Below are 20,171 nucleotides of genomic sequence, written 5' to 3' on the forward strand. Positions count from 1 at the left end.
CGGGTCTGATGAAACTCACACTTGGATAGTTTGACATAAAGTTTGGCATTTAACAGTTTCTTTAACAGTTCTCTCACTAGTTTTGGTCAGTCATATTCGTGCTGTATATCATGATGTCATCAAGATACACCAGAACCCTTTGTATAAATGATCATGTAGAACCTGATTAATCAGCTGCATGAAGACAACTGGAGCTGTAGTCCAAACAGCATGACTTTAAATTGATAGTTCCCTATGGGACAGTTAAAAGCAGTCTTCCACTCATTTCCCTCCTTTATCCTCACCCGGTAATATGCCTCTCTCAGGTCTAACTTAGTGAAGACACTCCCCTTTGCCAGATGGGTTACTAAGTATTTCAGGAGGGGGGGGGTAATTATTTTCTACACTCACTGCATTCAGATCCTTATAATCCACGCAGAGACAAAGCAACCTGTCTTTTTTTTTCTTTAAACAGCGGGGCTCCCACAGTAGATGTGGCCCGTTCAATGAATCCCCTCGCTAAGTTTTTGTCCATATAATGCTGCATCTCCTCCATTTCAAGGGAAGACATAGCATACATCCTCGGTCGTGGGAGTTTGGCTCCTGGTAACAGTTCGATGGAGCAGTCATTGGGTCGGTGGGGAGGCAGACAGTCACATTCTTTCTCACTAAATGCCTCCACTAGGTCCCGGTGCTCCTGGGGATAAGTGGATCGCCTGGTTACGATAAGGTAGTCATGTGCGCTAGCTCGTTGGGTGAGATAGTCTCCTGTAACATCCATCAAGTTAAGGGGGGGTTGGGTCCTATGGGTAATCTTACAGTCCTCATTTCCTTTTCCCATCAGATAAATGGCTTCTATTTATCCATCCAGGCTAGCCCTAGGATCACAGCCTCAGTCATTTTTGGGGCCACCATGAAACAAATGAACTCCCAATACTCACCTATTTCTAGGCATAGAAATAGTCAATTGAGTGACTAAAGTTCCTCCCATTAGGGAGCCATCAGCTTGCACATACCTCACAGGTTTGGAGAGCAGCTTTGCTTGTATACCTATTTTCAGGGCAAATGACAAGCTGATAATGCACCAGGAGCATCTGGAGTTGACTAGTATTTTTAAATCTATCTGTGCCCCCGTCTTAGGGATTATGAGTTTGGCAGGTAGTGAAAAAGACTGGATGTGTCGACTGACCATCGGGTCGTTCTCTCCTTCATCATCGCTGTCATAGGAGAGTAGAGCAGTGACAAGTCCGGCTTGGGTCTCGGCACTCTCCTGCATGGGGGACGTGACTTGGGCAATGGGTTCCTGTATGATCTAGTTGGATTTCTCTTTCTTTGGCTGCTGGGCTGATTTCTTCCTTGCTGGTGGTCCCGGTCTATTCTGTTGCTAGGGGTAAGGGACTGGGCAATTCGCTGCTCAGTGCTCCTCCTGTCCACATCTAAAACACTTGATCAATAGCCCAGCAGGTGATCTGGGATTCTCAGTAGTTGTAATGGTTGGAGGATTTTGGGGGGTGGCTGTTGTTTGGGTTGATTTGGCCTCAACTTGGCTTCCTGGGGGGGTGGCTTCTAATAGCAGGTGAGCTGACCATCTAGTCTTACTGCTGCCTAGTACCACTCTTGCAGCTGGTCAGGGACTGCTCGATAGCTATAAGCCTGGGAGAGGTGGTCATCTAGTCCCTCCTTGAAATGATGGACTAGAGATTGCTCAGGCCACCTCTTTATTCTGCCAGCTATCTTGCAAAACTCTGTCGGCTTGTTTTATTTTGTGGATTTACTCCTCCGCTTTGAGGGCAATGGATGGATCCTCGAACCTTGCTCTCAGTCCTAGGAGGAAGAGATGGGGGTCTTCTAACTTGGGTGCTTGCTCATTATATAAATTGTTCAGCCACTCAGATGCTTCTAAGCTGGACGCAATCACGTCGACCATAGCAGCTGAGATTGGATAGAAATAGGCACAGCAGTTCAACTGAGAATGTACCTGAGGAAAAACTTCAGCTTCTCTGGGTACCCATCGAATGTGGCTCTAAGACAGTGGTTCTCAACCTTTCTAATGCCGCGACCCCATAATACAGTTCCCCATGTTGTGGTGACTCCCAACCACTTATACATCACCAGGTGCCAGGGGCATGGCCAAAGAAAAGGGGAAAAAATGGCGGACAGCCTTGTTTGGCGACCCCCGTGAAATGGTCGTTCGACCCCAAATGGGGTCCCGACCCACAGGTTGAGAACCACTGCTCTAAGAGGTAGCGTCATTAGTGGTTGCTGCCCCCCCCCCACAATGGCTGCCGCATTTCCAATTGTTGCAAGCCTCCCAACCGTTGTTGTGCACCCGGGGGTTGTCATCCCCTGCTGTTGTTGCATTGCTACTGGCTGTGGCACTCCCAATTGCTTTATGATCCCCACTGGTCTCAGTGGCTGCTGTAGTGGCACCCCCAGCTGCTGCGGGGCCCCCAGCAGTTGCTGCATGGGTGGGGGCTGCTGCCATCCCCACTGCTGTTGGCCTACGGGGGTTTGTGGCACCCTCAGTTGCTGCAGGTCCTCCTGTGATCCCGGAGGCAGTTGTTGCTGGATCTCCATTGGTTGTGGGCCTCCTCAGCAGTTGCTGCATGTTCAGGGGTGGCTGCCAGTCCCATAGCTGCTGCAGAGCTCCCAGTGATTGCTGATCCCTTGGCAGCTACATCATTCACGGTTGTTACAAGATCCCCATTTGCTGCTACACTTTCAGGGGCTGTGGCCATCCCCAATCTGACTACTTCACCGCCAGTGACTGCTGGCTTCCCAGCTGGAGAGGCTGTGACATTTCCCATTGTTCTGCAGGGCCTGGGCTGGGTGGCTTTGCAGATTGGGAGGCTGCCTGAACTGCACAGAGGGTCTGGGGGTCTCCCTTGGTAGGAGTTAGTGGCCGTCTCTCCAATCACCATGATCACTCGCATGTGGGGAGCGGGAAGGTTGTTCTCCACTCTTCATTTCTAACTCCTCAAATCTCTCCACCAGATTCTCCACATGCTGCGGACAGGTACTTCCACTCACCTGAGTCCTCAGCAGTAGACGGTTTTGTGGTTCTCCACCAGTCTGGGGACCGTGAGGTGCGGGAGTTCCTTCATAGCAGCTCAGCCCCATCTACCTTTGAAGCACTTGTGGGTGGAAAGGCCATCTCAAGGTGTTTGGAGTCTTCGCTGGGTAAGGTCCATTTTGACGACCAGTTCAGCTATCCTCACAGCTTGGGTTTTGCCCCCAGCTGGGAGGCCTGAAAAAGTTCCTTCTCCATTGGCGTGCTGGCTGTCGCTCCCCCCCTCTGGGGTAACAGCCGCTGCCAGGATGCTGATTTCAGGCATTCTCTCTTTCTCCATGCTGAGATCTTTCCTGAATTTTTGTCAGCTTATCACTCCTTTCCTGGGACAACAACTGGGGCTCGGGACCCAAGATAGAGGAAAAAGTTGGAGTTTTTGGCTTAATGTCATGGTTCCAACAGATGAAACTCTTCAAAAGAACTTCGAGGCATTGTTTGCCTTAAAGAATCTTTATTTTGAGTAGCATAATATCAGCACTGCATAATCGAAGCAAAAAACTGAATTCCCCTCTCCTGAGCACAATTCTCAAAGCACAATTCTCTCATTCAATTTACAGTCATAAATCACATTCCCCAATTAGCCTGAAGCGTAGGCCTCCGTTCCAGTTCTCCAACCCGCCAGTTCCTTATTAGCTCTAATTACAATAACCATGTTTCTCTCACTAGGTCAAGTGTTATATCTAGCTGGACTCTTGTTCACATCCCCCCTCCCAGCATCATCTAACTCTAAAAGCAAAAGATAAAAGATGGCTACATTTTCCTTTGTTGTCAATGCAAAAACATTCAATGTTAGCAGCATTGACAGCTATATTTCTTGAGCTCCCCCTATAAATAAAAAGAACTTGTAAAAAGAACATACTAAAAAAGTGTGGAAAAGAAATTCCACTCCAATACACATTGACATGCAATGAACAGATTTTCAGAAAAAGAAAACCCCACTACCAAAATCTGATGAAACCTTCTAGATTTTAATTACTACTCATACTGTCCTTATTCAGTTTTGGATAATCTATTGTTTATTTTATTTTCATATCTCTCCTCTTAGTATGAATAGCTAATCAAGGCACATTATATAACAGTTGGAAAACATTCATTAATTCTCATCAGGAGAACAGTCAATAGTCCTGTCGTTAATTAATCTTCTCTGACATATCAATATCAAGAATACTTCCTAAGGGTTGAGCAGACTTCTCCAGCACTGTTAATATCAGAAATATATGTGTCTGTGTTTGCAGACTGTTGCATAGCAGTTGCATTTATATGTCTGCAAATGTTTGTTCTGGGTAGGGGGCACTCAAACAGCAAAACGGAACAAGAAGTTTGATCAGCCAATCAGCATGCTGGATGCATATTTCCGCACACTGTGTAGTTGAGATTTGGAAAGTGTTTGCATCAGCTTGTCTGGAGCTATCAGCAATCTACATTTAACTACATCTCGTTCGCAGTGAAGATATGTCACTATGCTACATACAGTTGCAGACAATTCTAAATCAGCCTTCATACGATTTATAGATTTTCTAGTCATATTTATCAGCATCTCAGAATCAAGATACTAATTTTTTAATATTTTGCTAGCATTTGTGTGAAATTCATGACAGTCTCATTAGTTTTTAGGAAGCATTAGTGAATACTTTAAAATAAAAATATACTAAAGATTTATTCTTAAAAATTAGAACATGTCTTTCTTCTTACCTTTATTCCTGCAAGAACTATGTTCTTAGCTGAAAAGAAAAGTGAACAGTTATAAGTTTTTAGTAAATATTAACCACTTATAACTATTTACTGTACTTATTCCTCCACTAAAGATAACCTTGAATTTAAGTAAATTCTCTTATCAAAAGAAAACATAAAATACATGTATAGTATAGATAAACATCCTATGCAATGTTCCTCATATTGTCAGCCTAAGGTTGCCAGCTCCAGCAGAAATTTGTACTGAAGATGTGCCTCTCCCAATCAATGTGTGCATGTGTTATACCTCTATGCATACAGATCTGCTAAAAGTCCATTTTCAAACAAAAGTAGTACAAAGGAAAAATATATTAATAACTACATCTTAAATTAAAAGCATAAAGTAAGATGGTTAATTTATAAACTTAACTGATGCCCATCTATTTATACCAACATTCAGATAACAAAATAAGAAAAGTAGAAATATAATAAGAAAATGAGTGAAAATGTTGAGATATTTCCTTTAAACATGAGGGCTTAAAGGGTCCAATAAATAGGACTAGAATCAGTAAATTTTTAAGATTTTTTTTTTGCAGAATGGACACAGTTCATTTTATTTAAAGCCAATATAGATATTATGATAGAAAAGATTTTAAAAGATACAGAGGAAGATTGACTTTTATTAAAGAGAAAATTAGTAATCTTTTATATATGTACTAAATCAGAACCAAATGGGATTTATATAAAAAAAAAGACAACCTTGAATACATCTGGGAGAATTTGATTCTAGGAGACTATTTACATATTCATGGATAAATATGTAATCATCATAAAAGTAAAAGAAATGTTAATATTTAACAGTTTGGGGGCTATGAGGTCATTGATATTTGGGGAATTATACATCCACCAGCAAAGGTTTATTATTCAGGTAGGTACCAATCTAATTTAAGAATTGATTATATATGACTTTAAAAATATTTTGAATCAATTCACCTAGGAAGAGATTTATCAATATATCTTTCAGCTCACATTTCAGTGATTTTGGAGTTTACTCTGAATGAGGCCATGCAATTCATTCATTTTTGACATTTCAATTCTAGATGACTACATAATTTACAAGTGGGAAAAAACCTCACAATTTCACATTGTTTTAGAGAAAACAATGCCAAACAAATAACATGAGATGTCATGAAGGCAGTGGTAAGAATTGAATTAATATGTCAAAGAAGTAGGATTACAAAGAAGTTTATACAGATGATGAATAGATTGTATTTAGAAAAACTAGGAACATATGGATAAGGTATAAAAAACAGGATCATTTGTTATATTAACAACAAAAGGAGAAAAGAACTTGACATTCTAGAAACTGACAAAATAACAAACCAAATTTTATTTTTGAAGCATACATATTACCAGTTTAATAATAAGATCTCAATATTGGCATATAAGCTTTAAAGGGTAAAAGAAATGTTATATGTAAAGATAGTGTGTGTGTATGTGTGTGTTTGTGTGTGTGTGTGTGTGTGTGGCAGACCATTACTAGTATTACAAATATTAGAAAAACATTTATCAAAATTTTAAAAGAATTATATATCTCTTATGTAAGAGTCTACAATAGAAAAAATTTAGATAAATTGAATTTTCAAGAATTATCTTTATTGGGCACTAATAATTTGTATCTCTGTTTCCCAAATTAAATGTGGACAAGATTTTAAAAGTATTAAAAACAGAAACTCTCCAAGTCTAGGTAGATTAACAGGCGAATAAGGTATTCAAGGTCTACTTATACTTAAATTCTTCTCACTTAGCAATGCATTGCATCAGAAATCTTCAATTAACTAGGCACAATTTTAAAATAACTCCAATTCCTAAGCTAGGTAACGATCTACTAGAATTATCTTCTCACCTTGATTGCAAATTATTATTAAACTGTTAGCCCAAACTTATCAAATTTATTACAAGAAAAATGTACTTTGATCAATCAAGTTTCATTCAAAAATGAAATATATTTAGAATTAGAATATTGATAAATACTATATACTCTTACAAAATTATATTACTGTGTTCATTAGATATGTTCAAAGATCTTGATTATATGGAAGGACTATTTTTAAAACAAACTTTTAAATTATACGTTTGGTAACTGTTTTATCAAAATAAATCAGATTTATAGTACCATCAATGCTTACATAAAATTTAAAAATATCCATTCAAAACACTTTCTAATTTCAAAATGTACCAAACACAGCTGTTTATTATTGCCTCTATTATTTAACTTTGTTACATAAACATTAGCAGTAGCTTTCTGTAGTAATAAATAAAGTCATTAATTATATTCATAAAGAGTTCTGATACTTTAAATATACTAAAGGGAAAGGGGAAAGTTTCCCCAGCTCAATCATGCCCAAATTTAGGGGGCAGTTCTCATTTCTGTTTCCTAGCCAAGGAAGCCAGTATTATTTCAAGATATTTCCATGGTCATGTGGCTGGCATGACTATATGCTGAGGTACTTAGAACACTATTACCTTCCCATCAAAATGATACCTATTTATCTACTAGCATTTGCAAGATGTTATATTGGCAGGAGCTGGGGCAAGTAACGGGAGCTCACCCTGTCATGCGTCTTTGGGTCTTGAACTCAGTCTATCAGTTTTCTAGCTAACAAGTTCAATGTCTTTAAGCGCTGAGCCATTGTGCCCCCTTATTAGTGGAATACAAATCCTTATAATATTTAATTAAACTAGAATTAGAATTAACAAATTATTTATTTAATAAACACTCTATTCCTAGGAGGAAAAAAAATGTTAAAAGGAATAAGAACTTGAAGTAAGGCAAAAATTTATATGATTTGAACAGAAAACATACAAGTAGTCCTTAAGTTATAATGGCACTTGAGACTCAGAACTCTGTTGATAAGCAACACAGTCAAAAATTGTGATGTCATGTGACTGTGTTACTTAACCATGATAGCAATTCTAGCAGTCCAGGTTGCCATGTAGATCATTAAACAAGGATTGCTATTTCTGACTTTTTCCTGGCTGCCTTACTAACTTTGTTTATGCAAAACCAGCAAGGAACAATGGAAAGTGCAATTATGTGACTTCAGATCATTTTGATATTGTAACTGCAGCAGCACAATGACATGAAAGCAGGAGCACTGCAACATCTGGAACTCCAACCATCATTATAAGTCTACCTCATTCATCACCATCATAACATTGAACAATGACTGATCAAATGGTCATAACCTGAGGACTACCTGCACATTTGTTGCTCACTATATTGGATAAGAACTCACATATATTCTCCCAGGTTGCTCTTTTTTGTCCCTTTATATGTGCTATTCATTCTGCTTGTAGCTGAATTCTGATTTTTTTACTTTCAGGTAATTAATATTATTCTATTGTTATTGCACTTTTATCATTATAGCTTTATATTCTATAATTCAGTTAATATAAATCTGATTTCTATACATTGTTGTCAATACACACACAACACATATTCTCTCTCTCTCTCTCTCTCTCACACACACACACACACACAGACACATTAATTAGCAAATGAAGTAATTGATAAAAAAATAGAAGAATACAACCCAGATCAAAACAATTTAACCAGGACACAAATCATGAAGCTATTCCGATACCGCCAACATACCTTCTTCACATTCAAAAAGGAAATGTATGAGCAAAAAAAAAAAAAAGAGAGACACTCATGGCATCCCCATTATCAGGAATCATTGCAGAAACTGTCCTGCACAAACTAGAACACCATGCATTTCAAAACTATACACCTACAGTAAATTTTAGTGCCACTATGTGGATGACACATTTGTCATCATCAAAAGAAATGTATTAAAAGATTTTCATATGCTACTGAACAACATCTCCCCAGATATAAAATTCTCAATGGAGGAAGAAATGGTTAGACAATTACCGTTTTTACATGTCCTCATCAACAGGCAGAAAGATAGAAACCACAGTTTATCGCAAGGCCACTAACACTCCACACATTCTTAGTTTCAATAGTAAGCATACACTGTCACAAAAAAAGAGATGCATCAAAACACTATATGGCAGAGTGAGAACTCACTATAGTACCCCTCAAACTAAACAACTGGAGAGAAATGAACAATTCAGGATAATGGGTACCCATAAGCATTTATTACAAGAAGCCTGTGCAAAAAACAAAGGAGAGAAAAGAAAGAAGGTAAAAATCCAGCTATATGGTACACCCTGCCATACACCAAAAACATTTCAGAAGCAGTAGGACGCAGCTGCTAAGATCTGCAAGTGGGTATTGCACACTGCCCAGTGCACACAAATTATGCACTGTAAGATCACTTGGAGATACCTTCAATAGAATCTATTGAATCCCCTGCATGGATTGCCCCTGTGACTGTGTAGGACAAATGGGGAGGAAGTTAACCTCCAGATTGCAAGAACACAAGTAAATGGTCAGACAAGGACACTTGAACTCATTGGTAGCCTCACACTACAACAAACAAAGACACACATTTAATTTCGCAACAACTAAGTTCTTTGTCCATGCCAATACAAAGATAGCCAGGAAAATGATTGAAGCCTGGGAAACTGGCCCCTTGTCAGTTAACAGGAGTGCTAAACTACTACCAGTCTATCAAATACTTAGGAGCTGAGCCCACCCCTTAGCAACCTCGCTGATGCTGGGCTCCCAAACTATCCCCATAGCTGGCTTCCCTGGTACCCTCTCCTTCATTTTATTCTCACAACCCATCCTCAAGAATCGGAAGAAAGTGGCAACAATGGTGGCAGCTTCTGAAATTGATCTGGAGAAAAATGGACAGCTGAGGAGGCACTTTCTTTCCTTTCAGCCCCTTCTGCAGTCATCAAAAGAGCCAAGCAGCAATTGCTCAAGGAGAAAAGAAGGCAAGGGGAGTTGAAGAAATCTTCCTCTGGTTGCTTCTTACAGGAAGCTTCTGGTTGCACAGGTCACAGTGAGAACTTGCAAATCCCGGGCTGGCTTCTAAAGGTGCAGAGCTGGCTGCTGGCTGGAGCTGAGGCGAAGAGTCCTAACCCTCTCCCCCGGAGATCCCTGGATCCCCCCAGTTCCCCACTGGCACCCCCAACGCAAGTGATATTGAGTTAGCTATGCCCACTGTCCTCCTCACAATCACAATACTAAATGCATCCATCTGGCTGATGATCTTAACTGGGGCTTATTTGGGGGTAGGGTTTGTATTATAAGCATCCTGAAAAATTATGCTAAGGCTTATTTTCTGGTTGGGTCTTATTTTTGGTAATAAAGCTACTTTATTTCATTTTTTAAAAACTTATAATAAGAAATAAGAATTATTGAACATTGTTTCAAACTATGGCAGTTAAAATGATAGCTCTTTCATTATTTTTTAATTTCAAACTTTCCCAGTTGAATTTCTAGATAAAATATTAATGAAATTAATGAAATATAATTGAAAAATTGTTTCAATAAAAAATTAAAAATTAGCAGAAAGATTAAAATTATGCTATATGGAAATCCATTTCTAAAATTACTATATACTACCAAGCAGAATATTCAGGTATATCATTCCATTTGCAGTAAAATCCATGTAGTGGAGACATGTCAAACATAAGGCCCGTGGACTGGATGCGGCCCGGGGAGGGCCCAGATTTGCCCCCCCCCAGGGCTGTGCCAGAAATGGCAAGGGACCGGCCCCCGTTGCCCCAGCCCTGGCCCACCCCAATCCAGCTGGAAACAGCGAGCGCTTGGGCTGGTGGTGTGCAGCAGCAGCTGCAGCTCATTTGCTTCAGCCCGCCCCGCCCCTCCCAGCTTAGCCACGTCACACCCAGCCACGCTCCACTTTGCTGGGCTTCTCATGTGGCTTTGCTTTGCTAGGCCAGAAAGGGTGAGAAGGAAGAGAAAGCAGGAAGGGTTTCTCTCTCGCTCACTCTGTGTATATGTTTGTGTGTGTGTGGAGGGAGTGGGAGTGGGAGAGAGAGAGAGGGAGAGGAAGAGGAAGAGGGAGAGAGAGATTGAGCCAGTAAGGAAGTGAAAGTGTGGAGCGTTGCAGAGTAAGCAAACTTAGAAAAAGGGGATCTCTGTCTCTCATACACAGACACACACACACACACAGACACACACACACACACATGCTCACACACACACACACACACACACACATGCTCACACACACACACACACACACACACACACACACACACGGAAGGTGGTGTGCAGGCAGCCAAGAGAGCAAACTTGCAGATTAGCTTTGTGGTCTATTCTTGCCTCCTCCCCTCCCTAAAACCCAGGCAATAATAAAACTCTTTGTATTGAATGGGAAGTTAAGAGGAATTGGTGTGAGTTGAAATTAAAAGGCAAAAAAATATTGTATTGAACGGCTTTACTTATTCCATCCCAAAATGTTTTATCTTTTATCCAGGCTGTTGCTGAAATAATAACCTTAGGACACAATCGAGCTTGTCCTTGAAATGGGACTGATTTAATTAATATTGTTCTTCCTATCCCAAAATTTGATTTTCAATTTTATTTTCAGAATAACTTATCTCTTCAGTGCTCTTTAACTGACTATATAGGCTGTATTTCATATCATCTGTTTACACTGCAGTGCAATCTTCACCACAACACTCAGAATTATCTGCTGCTATTTTAGCTTTCCACATCTTTTCTCAACAGACTTTTAACTTAATTTCTGACTCTCATTATGTATGCCAACTTATTTTTAATCTTCCAGGTGCTTACATCACGCCCAGGATCGACCCCAATCATGGCTTTATTTTTAACTTTATAGCAGCTGTTACAAGGCCAAAAGCATTTATACTTTGTTTCTCACATATGCATCAGTCCTTTAAGGACTGCCTTCACAAACAAATAAAAAAGGAGGGATCAAGGGTACCTAATGTGGCATGGATAACTCGTCAAGTCAATAAAGTCCTAATAACTTTAAATCAGCTAAATATTTCTTTTCAAAAAACTACTGCTTACCAGCGTCACTTTCAGCAGAAAGCTGTGTTCCCTAATCCATTGGTATATTATCGGCAATTGCCTAATAAAACCTGGTTAGGTCCAATTCCCTTACTAACTTAGGGGCGAGGCTATGCTGCTATGCTTGCTCCTACAGGCCCTCTCTGGATTCCAGCCCAGTGTGTGCAACCAGCCAAAGATGTCATGGCATCAAGTCCAAAACCCAATACCGAAATTGAAGAAGGTGACTCTTCAGACAGCACAACGTTCCTTTCGCTCTCGCCATCGTAGTCGACCAACGACCTGGGGCGATGTGAAGAACCTAACATCCAAAGCGCAGGAGGTTCTGCAGCAACAGGGAAAAGAACCTATACCAGAGAATTTATGTGCTGCCATATTTGTGGTTTTTGACTGCAAATTCCTTAGTCATTCTTTGCCTCTCTTTCCTTCTTAATTGCTGTGTGGGGACTCAAGCTCTCCCACCTCATCCTTTAGAATCACGGATGGAATATAATATTTGGGTGCAATTAGCTGATGTTACACAAGTGATAGACTTTTGTCTTTCTGAATCATATGATATGGAAAATCTACTCTCTATCTGTCTTATACCTATATGTGTTCCAGCTTCAGTTTTAAAAAATTATACTGGTTTAAGCAATTTTCTATCAGACAATGAATTTCATTCTGCAACTATGTCAAACTGGGGTTCTATCTCTTTTATGTTATCCTTTGATGCTATTGTTTTACATACACCAATTGTAGCTGTTCCTACAAATCTTACTTGTGCAAAAATTGTCAATTGTACTACTTCACCTAAAAAACCTCATCGTATACATGTCAGTCAAAGAATTTTAAATTGTATCTCCTTTCTAGAGGTATCCTTTAATTATGCACATACATGGTTATTCAATGTCTTTTTTATCTACTTAATAAAATGTCTTACAATATTAATACCACTAACCACTCCAGCTTAGGATAATATCCTCACTAATAAAATAGAGAAGAGTGAGATGTGGGGGAAAACGCACGCACAGCAAACTGCCGTGCTTCCCCCCCCCCAAACCTCATTACCTTTTGATACCCTTTGTCCCAATGAAGCAGCCAGGTCATACCCTTTTGACTTAATGCCTCACCTACCTAAACAGATAATATGCTTAGTTCCTTTTCCTATCTTTTCCTGTCTTTGTTAGTTCTTTCTCCTTTGATCTGCCTGTATTTGTTCTTTACCTGACCTTTGACCATGTAATGTGTTACTAGGAAATAGTTGCTTATATGAAGGAATTTTCCAGTGAAGAAACTTTATGTCAGCATCTAATGGTTAAGCTTGAGTATGTAAAAAGAATATAAAAACCAATAAACACACAGAGATTCTCAAGCTGTCTCAAGCTGTGACAAGCAGCTCTGCAGCAGCTTCAAATCTTTGCTCAAGACATGCCTGTGTCTTTTTCTTAGCATCTTACATACACAAACTAATATATTTTGGGTGTCATGAACCACAGTTCTCATTATCCTGTGGCTATGCTGGCTAGAAATGTAATGCCTTCTTTTCTCTGCAGTATGCGCCTAGGAGGCAGTAGGTCTGTGGGATTTAGATGTATTTAAACATTTGTTTCTTCTGCCTAATTTATTAAATCAACATCTAATTTGAAATTAAAAGTTTCTGAGAAATCCAGGGTGGTTTACAAGAAAACTCTCAAAGATGGCTATTGTAAAGCATCACTAGCACTACTTAAAACAATATTAAAAGTGTGTATTTTAAGAAAGAAAAATATTAGTAGTAATTTACTTAGTGCTGTTTGACCATAAAATGTGTTGTTTTACATGTGCCTGGCTGAACAGTGTGTTTGGAGTTGCCTCTAAACGGGTGAGGGTTGCACTGTTCATATTTTCCTTGGGAGAAAGTTCTATAATGGGGGTGCTGTCTCTAAGAAGGCTCTGCTTGTGGCCACTGTTCTATAAACCAAACCCAGGGGGACCATCTGGTCTAAATGGATGATAAACATAGAAGATTAAGATCTGGAGGCTAAAACATATGACAAATGTTTGTGGGAATTGGGGATGTCTACTTAGTGAAAAGGAGTAGGGGTGTTGACATGATAGCAGTGTTCCAATATTTGATAGGCTGCCACAAAGAAGAAGGGGTCAACCTATTTTCCAAAGCATCAGAAGGCAAATAATAGATGGAAACTAATCAAGAAGAAAACCAGCCACTTGGAGGAATGGCAGAAGGGTATTAACAAGTTTATTTGGGCAGGGAAAAAACCAAGAGTTAAGTTTAAGATTATACAAGATGCACGGGAAAGAGGAGGACTTAAGGCGCCTAATTTAAAATTGTATTATGATGCGGTGGCTTTAACATTGATTAGTGATTGGCTTAACTTAACAAATAAAAATATACTCCTTCTTGAAGGATGGGATTTATTATATGGATGGCATGCATATTTAATTTATAATAAAAAAATAGATCAAGTTTTTAAATCTCATATTTTAAGAAACTCTTTATTACGTGTCTGAAAGAAGTATTATTATAAGTTAAACTATAAAATTCTAATTTGGGGGATTCCTGGACATGTGATAGAGGGGGTATCTAGGGGTGTGAATTTGGATAGGATTTCTTATAAGGAATTACTTAGTTTGGTAGGGAAGGATTGGCAATTAAAATCTTTAGCTGAGTTGGAGCAAGAAAATATTGTACACTCTTGGTTTCAGTATAATCAATTGTTAGTTAAGTGGAGTTTAGATCAAAAGGCTGGTATTACGTTAGATGACGTGAATTTGGTAAAACAGATTAAAGATCAAACTCAAGCCCATATAAAGAAAATTTATAATGTTCTAATAGAATTGGATTCTGAAACAGAGTTAGTTAAAGACTGTATGGTAAAATGGGCACAAAATATTCAAGAGCCGATTCTATTGGACACATGGGAGACAATTTGGGTTAGAAATGTAAAATTTACGCAAGCTCAAAATTTTAGAGAATTTTTTTTTAACTTTTTTTTTATTTTAGACCAACAAAACAAAACAAAGCACAACAAACATTACACACATATATACGTAATATATTCTTTTTTGTTAACAGCAATTTGTAACAGTACTCTTCTATTCTTTACATTTCCCCCCTCTTTCTTCTTTGAAATATTTATCCTTATTGCCCCATTGTTTCTTATTTACATTTCCCTTCTTTCATATTCTATCACTTACTAGGAATCCAAGATTATTCATTGTAGTAACACTGATATTTTTTATAAGACTCGACCGGAATTCCATCTAAGCATGGTGATCATGTAAATATTCTCATATTATTTAGTGCATATACTGTTTTCACTCTAATACTATTTCCAACATTAAAATTCACCCCTTTTCATCCAAGTATATTTATTTAACTTTATTTTTCTTTGACATATATAATAATTCCTCCTTTCTTGTTTTATGCTAATATTGTTATGTTTCTAAATTTTACTTTCTCTAGTAATTTTCTATAATCCCATTTTATGTAAACTTCCTAAAGATACATCACATCTACATCCTATTTCCTTAGATTGTTAAATGTCTAAACTTTTTCTTGATATATTTAATCCTTTAATATTTATAGAAAAGAGCTTAATTACGTCTCCCATTTTTAACTTGATCTATTTTTTTGTTTTTATTTTGTTTTATACTTCTTGTCTCTATAAGTCTTCCTTTTGCTTCTCTTTCTAACCTTTCTCTTTCTTGTAACTTTTGTATTTCTCGCTCTCGATCAACTTCCTCTAATAGATCTTCATCATAACTTTTACTCTCCGGCTCTTCCCTACTTTCTTGTTCTTCTCCTTGTGAAAAGTAACTCTCATAAAAGTCCCATGCTTTCTCAAGTGTATCTATCTTATATTTTTTCTCCTGCCAAGTTAAAAGTATGCCTTTAGGTATTAACCAACGAAACTTAACTTTATATTTAATTAATTGAGTCATTAAAAATTGGTATTCTCATCTCTGATTTCGTATACTACGTGGTATTTGTTTTAATACAATTATTTCTTTACCTTATACATTATTGATTCGTCTCTTGTTTTTTTATATATTTCATCCCTTATTGATCTTCTATTAAACCTTATATGAACCTCTCTCGTCAATCTATGCCTTCGTGCATAATTTGTGTATACTCTATATGTTTCATCTATGTCTCTTTTTACTTCCAATTTTTCCTTGCCTAAAATCACCGCCAAAATCTCTGCCATCTTTTCTCCCAAATCTTCCTCCTTTTCCTCAACAATATTTTGAAATCTTAAACAAAACGAAGCTTTGTTCATTTCCAGAAAAGCAATAGATTCAATCAACTCCCTATTTGCTTGATCAGATTTCTGTATCATCCCTTCTATTTTACTATCAACAAGCTCCATTTTTGTTTCAACTTTTTGAATTCTTTGTTCATTTTCCATCATTGTTTGTTGTATATTACCTATCTTATCATTCATATTTTTAATTTCATCTCTCATTTTTCCAATATCATTCTTAATTTCTTTATGATGTATTTTCATTTCTAAGAGATTAAAAATTTTTTAAAATGTTTTATAGGTGGCATTTGGATCCTCAAAAGCTGTCCTGCATGTATCCTAATTTACAGCCCAAATGTTGGAGATGTGGAAGCTTAGATGCAACTTATTTTCATATTTGGTGGACTTGTAGAAATATAAAAGCTTTTTGAATTAAGATTCGGTGGAACATTCAAAAGATTTTTAAGAGAAAGATAAAGTTTACGCCACAATTATTTTTGTTAGGTGTTATTGTACATTTTGATGTTAAAGAAATTAATTTGATGTTGAATCTTATAACAGCTGCAAGATTATTGATGGGGCAATATTGGAAGAAAGATTCTTTGCCTGTTATGGAAGAATGGATACTCAAGGTGTCTAATTTAACAGAAATGGCAAAAATTTCCGCTTATTTGAAGGACTACTCACAAGAAAGATATATTTTGGTTTGGAGAAGATGGATAGATTATATTCAGAATAAATATGAGACTAAAAAGTATTATCTAGCTTATGAGTAAATTTTAGATTATTATTGATAGTTTAATATGGTAGAACTTAAATTAGTCTTAGTTTTATGGTTTAATTATATTATTATCTTCGTATTTAATTTGTTAATATTTATTTTGAAAAGGAATTAAAATATGTTATGGATTTGATTGTTTGTATAGTTGGGTAATGTTAGTTAGATTATGATTGTTTATTTGTAACCCTGTAATCAGCTCTGGGAAGTGGGGGAGGGGGAGGGGTGGGAGGGATTTGGGATATATATTGTATAAAATCTTTAAAACTTTTAATAAAAAAAAGAAGAAGAAAACCAGCCTAGAACTAAGGACTTGTGAAAACAACTAACCGGTGAAAAGGCTTGCCTTCAGAAGTTGTGGATGCTCCATCACTGGAGGCTTTAAAGTAGAGATTGGATATTCCATTGTCTGGAATGGTATATGTCCCCTGCTTGAGCAGGAGCTTGGACTAAAGACCTCAAAGATCTCTTCCAACTCTTATTCTTTGAGAGAAGTGCTGCCAACCTCTCCCCCTCCCCTCATCCCTTCCTGGGCACAGAGAGAAGGAGGGAGGGAAGGAGGGGAGGGAAACAGGAAGAAAGTAAGGAAGGAGATGGAAATGAAAAGGAGGGAGGCAGGGAAGAAGGGGAGGGGGGAGGGAGGAAGGGAAGAAAGAGATAAAGAAGGCAAATGGACTTAATAAAACACAAATTAAACTTACTTGAGATGGATATATTGGCATGACAGATTAAATGAGCCAAACAGAATTTTTTTGAAAATGCTAATAAGCCGGGAAGATGACTTGCATATAGATTGAAAAAAGAAAGAAAAAAAAGATTAATAAGTAAACTGCAGGATTCAAAGGGAGAGTTACATTGTCATAATGATGCAATGAAAAAAATTATTAAGCCCTACTACAAGACACTTTATAAGGCAGAGGTAATTTCTAAAGAGGCAATTCAGGATTATTTAAAAGAAGCAAATCTTCCAAAGGTTCCTGAGAATATGTGACAGAAGTTAAATGAGAAGATATCAATGATGGAAATTACAGAGGCAATAAAAAGACAAAAGAAAGACAAAACACCGGGACTGGATGGATTACCCGCAGAATTTTATATAGCCTTACAAGATACTGTAACTCCAATTTTGAAAGACTTATGTAATGAAATTTTTGTACAGACAAAAATACCGAACTCATGGACAGAAGCCAATATTACTCTGATACCCAAGGAAGATACTGACCTTACACAAATTAAAAATATAGATCAATACCGTTATTAAATGTGGATTACAAAATCTTTGCAGCAATAATGGCAGAAAGAATGCAAAATATTTTCTAACTGAATTCATTCATCCAGATCAAAACAGCTTTTTCCCTAGAAGACAGATAAAGAAAAACTTAAGGATTATTTTAAATGCTTTGGAATACTATGAAAATTATCCAGGGAATCAGATGGCACTTGTATTCCTTGATGCACAAAAAGCTTTTGATAATTTAAATTGGCAATTCATGTTTCAACAGTTACAGAAATGGATTTTGGTGAGAACTTTATTAAAGCAATTCAAGCAATTTATAAGAAACAAATAGCAAGAATAATCTTAAATGGAGATTATACAGATGGATTTGATATCAAAAAAGGCACGAGACAGGGATGTCCACTATCTCCTTTGTTATTTATTCTTATATTGGAGGTATTGGCTAGAAATATTAGACAAGATAAGGAAATTAAAGGTTTAGAGATTAAAGATCAGAAACATAAACTACAAGCTTTTGCAGATGATTTGGTCTTTATTTTAGAGGAGCCACTGGAAACACCCCTAAACTTTTGCAGAAAATCGAGGAATTTGGGGATGTGGCTGGACTGAAAATAAATAGGAAAAAGACTAAAGTCTTAACAAAAAACTTAACTGATAAACAGAAAACTCAACTTGCCAAAAAGACAAATCTTCAAATAGCCAAAAAAGTTAAATACCTAGGTATTTACCTAACTGTAAAATATACAACATTAAAAGAAGACAACTGTGAGAGATTAATAAAACAAATAAAAGTAGACTTGGAAAAGTGGGAAAATCTTCAATTATCACTGTTATGAAGAATAGCGACAGTTAAGATGAACATTCTACCAAAGTTAATTTTTCTCTTTTAAACTGTTAAATTGAGCAAGAAATTTTTTGACGATTTGAATGCAATAATACTAAGAATTATATGGCAAAGAAAGAAAGCAAGAATTAAATGTAAACTTTTACAAGATTCCAAAGACAGAGGGGGCTTTGGACTTCCGGACTGGAGACTTTATTATCAAGCAGCTATTTTGCTTTGCCCCTTTATGGATTACTGCCTTGTCGTGGCAAAGGGGCTTATGTAACTCAATGAAGCTATAAGCTATGCCGTGCAGGGCCACCCGAGACGGACAGGTCATAGCAGAGAGTTCTGACAAAATGTGATCCACTGGAGAAGGAAATGGCAAACCACTCCAGTATCTTTGCCATCAAAACCCCATGGACAGTACTAAAAGGCAAAACGATATGACGCTGGAAGATGAGCCCCTCAGGTCGGAAGGTGTCCAATATGCTACTGGGGAAGAGCAGAGGGCTAGTACTGGTAGCGCCAGAAAGAATGAAGCGACTGGGCCAAAGCCGAAAGGACGCTCAGCTATGGATATATCTGGTGGTGAAAGGAAAGTCCGATGCTGTAAAGATTTTTTTCTCCATGTAAGAATGTAAGATCCATGAATCAAGGCAAGCTAGACATAGTCAAAAAAGAGATGACAAGACTGAACATCGACATCTTAGGAATCAGCGAACTAAAATGGACAGGGATGGGTGAATTTAACTCAGATGACCATCAGGTATACTACTGTGGGCAAGAATCCCTCAGAAGAAATGGAGTAGCCTTCATAGACAATAAAAGAATAGGAAAAGCAATACTGGGATACAATCCCCAAAATGACAGAATGATCTCAGTTCGAATCCAAGGCAAACCATTCAATATCACAATAGTCCAAATCTATGCCCCAACCACTGGTGCTGAAGAGGATGAAATTGACCGGTTCTATGAAACACTACAGCACCTTATAGAATTAACACCAAAAAATGATGTTCTTATCATCATGGGGGATTGGAATGCTAAGGTAGGAAGCCAAAAGATAACCGGAATAACAGGCAAGTTTGGCCTTGGAGTACAAAATGAAGCAGGGCACAGGCTAATAGAATTTTGTCAAGAGAATACGATGGTCATAACAAACACTCTTTTCCAACAACCCAAGAGACGGCTCTACACATGGACATCACCAGACGGTCAACATAGAAATCAGATTGACTATGTGCTCTGCAGCCAAAGATGGAGAAGCTCTATACAGTCAGTAAAAACAAGACCAGGAGCTGACTGTGGCTCAGATCATGAGCTTCTCGTTGCAAAATTTAGGCTTAAATTGAAAAAAGTAGGGAAAAGCACTAGGCCACTCAGGTATGAACTAAATCAT

At 37.8% G+C, this 20,171-nt stretch overlaps 1 protein-coding gene across 4 annotated transcripts in view; it reads right to left on the reverse strand.

The window, feature by feature from the left end:
- Positions 1-20,171, reverse strand: part of UBA6 (ubiquitin like modifier activating enzyme 6) — a 177,696-nt gene that overhangs the window by 140,813 nt on the left and 16,712 nt on the right. For all 4 annotated transcript variants that reach the window (XM_039369355.1, XM_039369353.1, XM_039369356.1 and 1 more), the window contains one exon: positions 4,742-4,770. In XM_039369355.1, coding sequence (XP_039225289.1) covers positions 4,742-4,770 — 29 coding nt within the window. Of the gene's footprint in view, positions 1-4,741; positions 4,771-20,171 lie in introns of those variants that run through there.

This window comes from Crotalus tigris, unplaced genomic scaffold, assembly GCF_016545835.1.
Source record: "Crotalus tigris isolate CLP2741 ecotype Arizona unplaced genomic scaffold, ASM1654583v1 scf7180000021050.780039, whole genome shotgun sequence".
NCBI classification, from domain to species: Eukaryota; Metazoa; Chordata; class Lepidosauria; order Squamata; family Viperidae; genus Crotalus; species Crotalus tigris.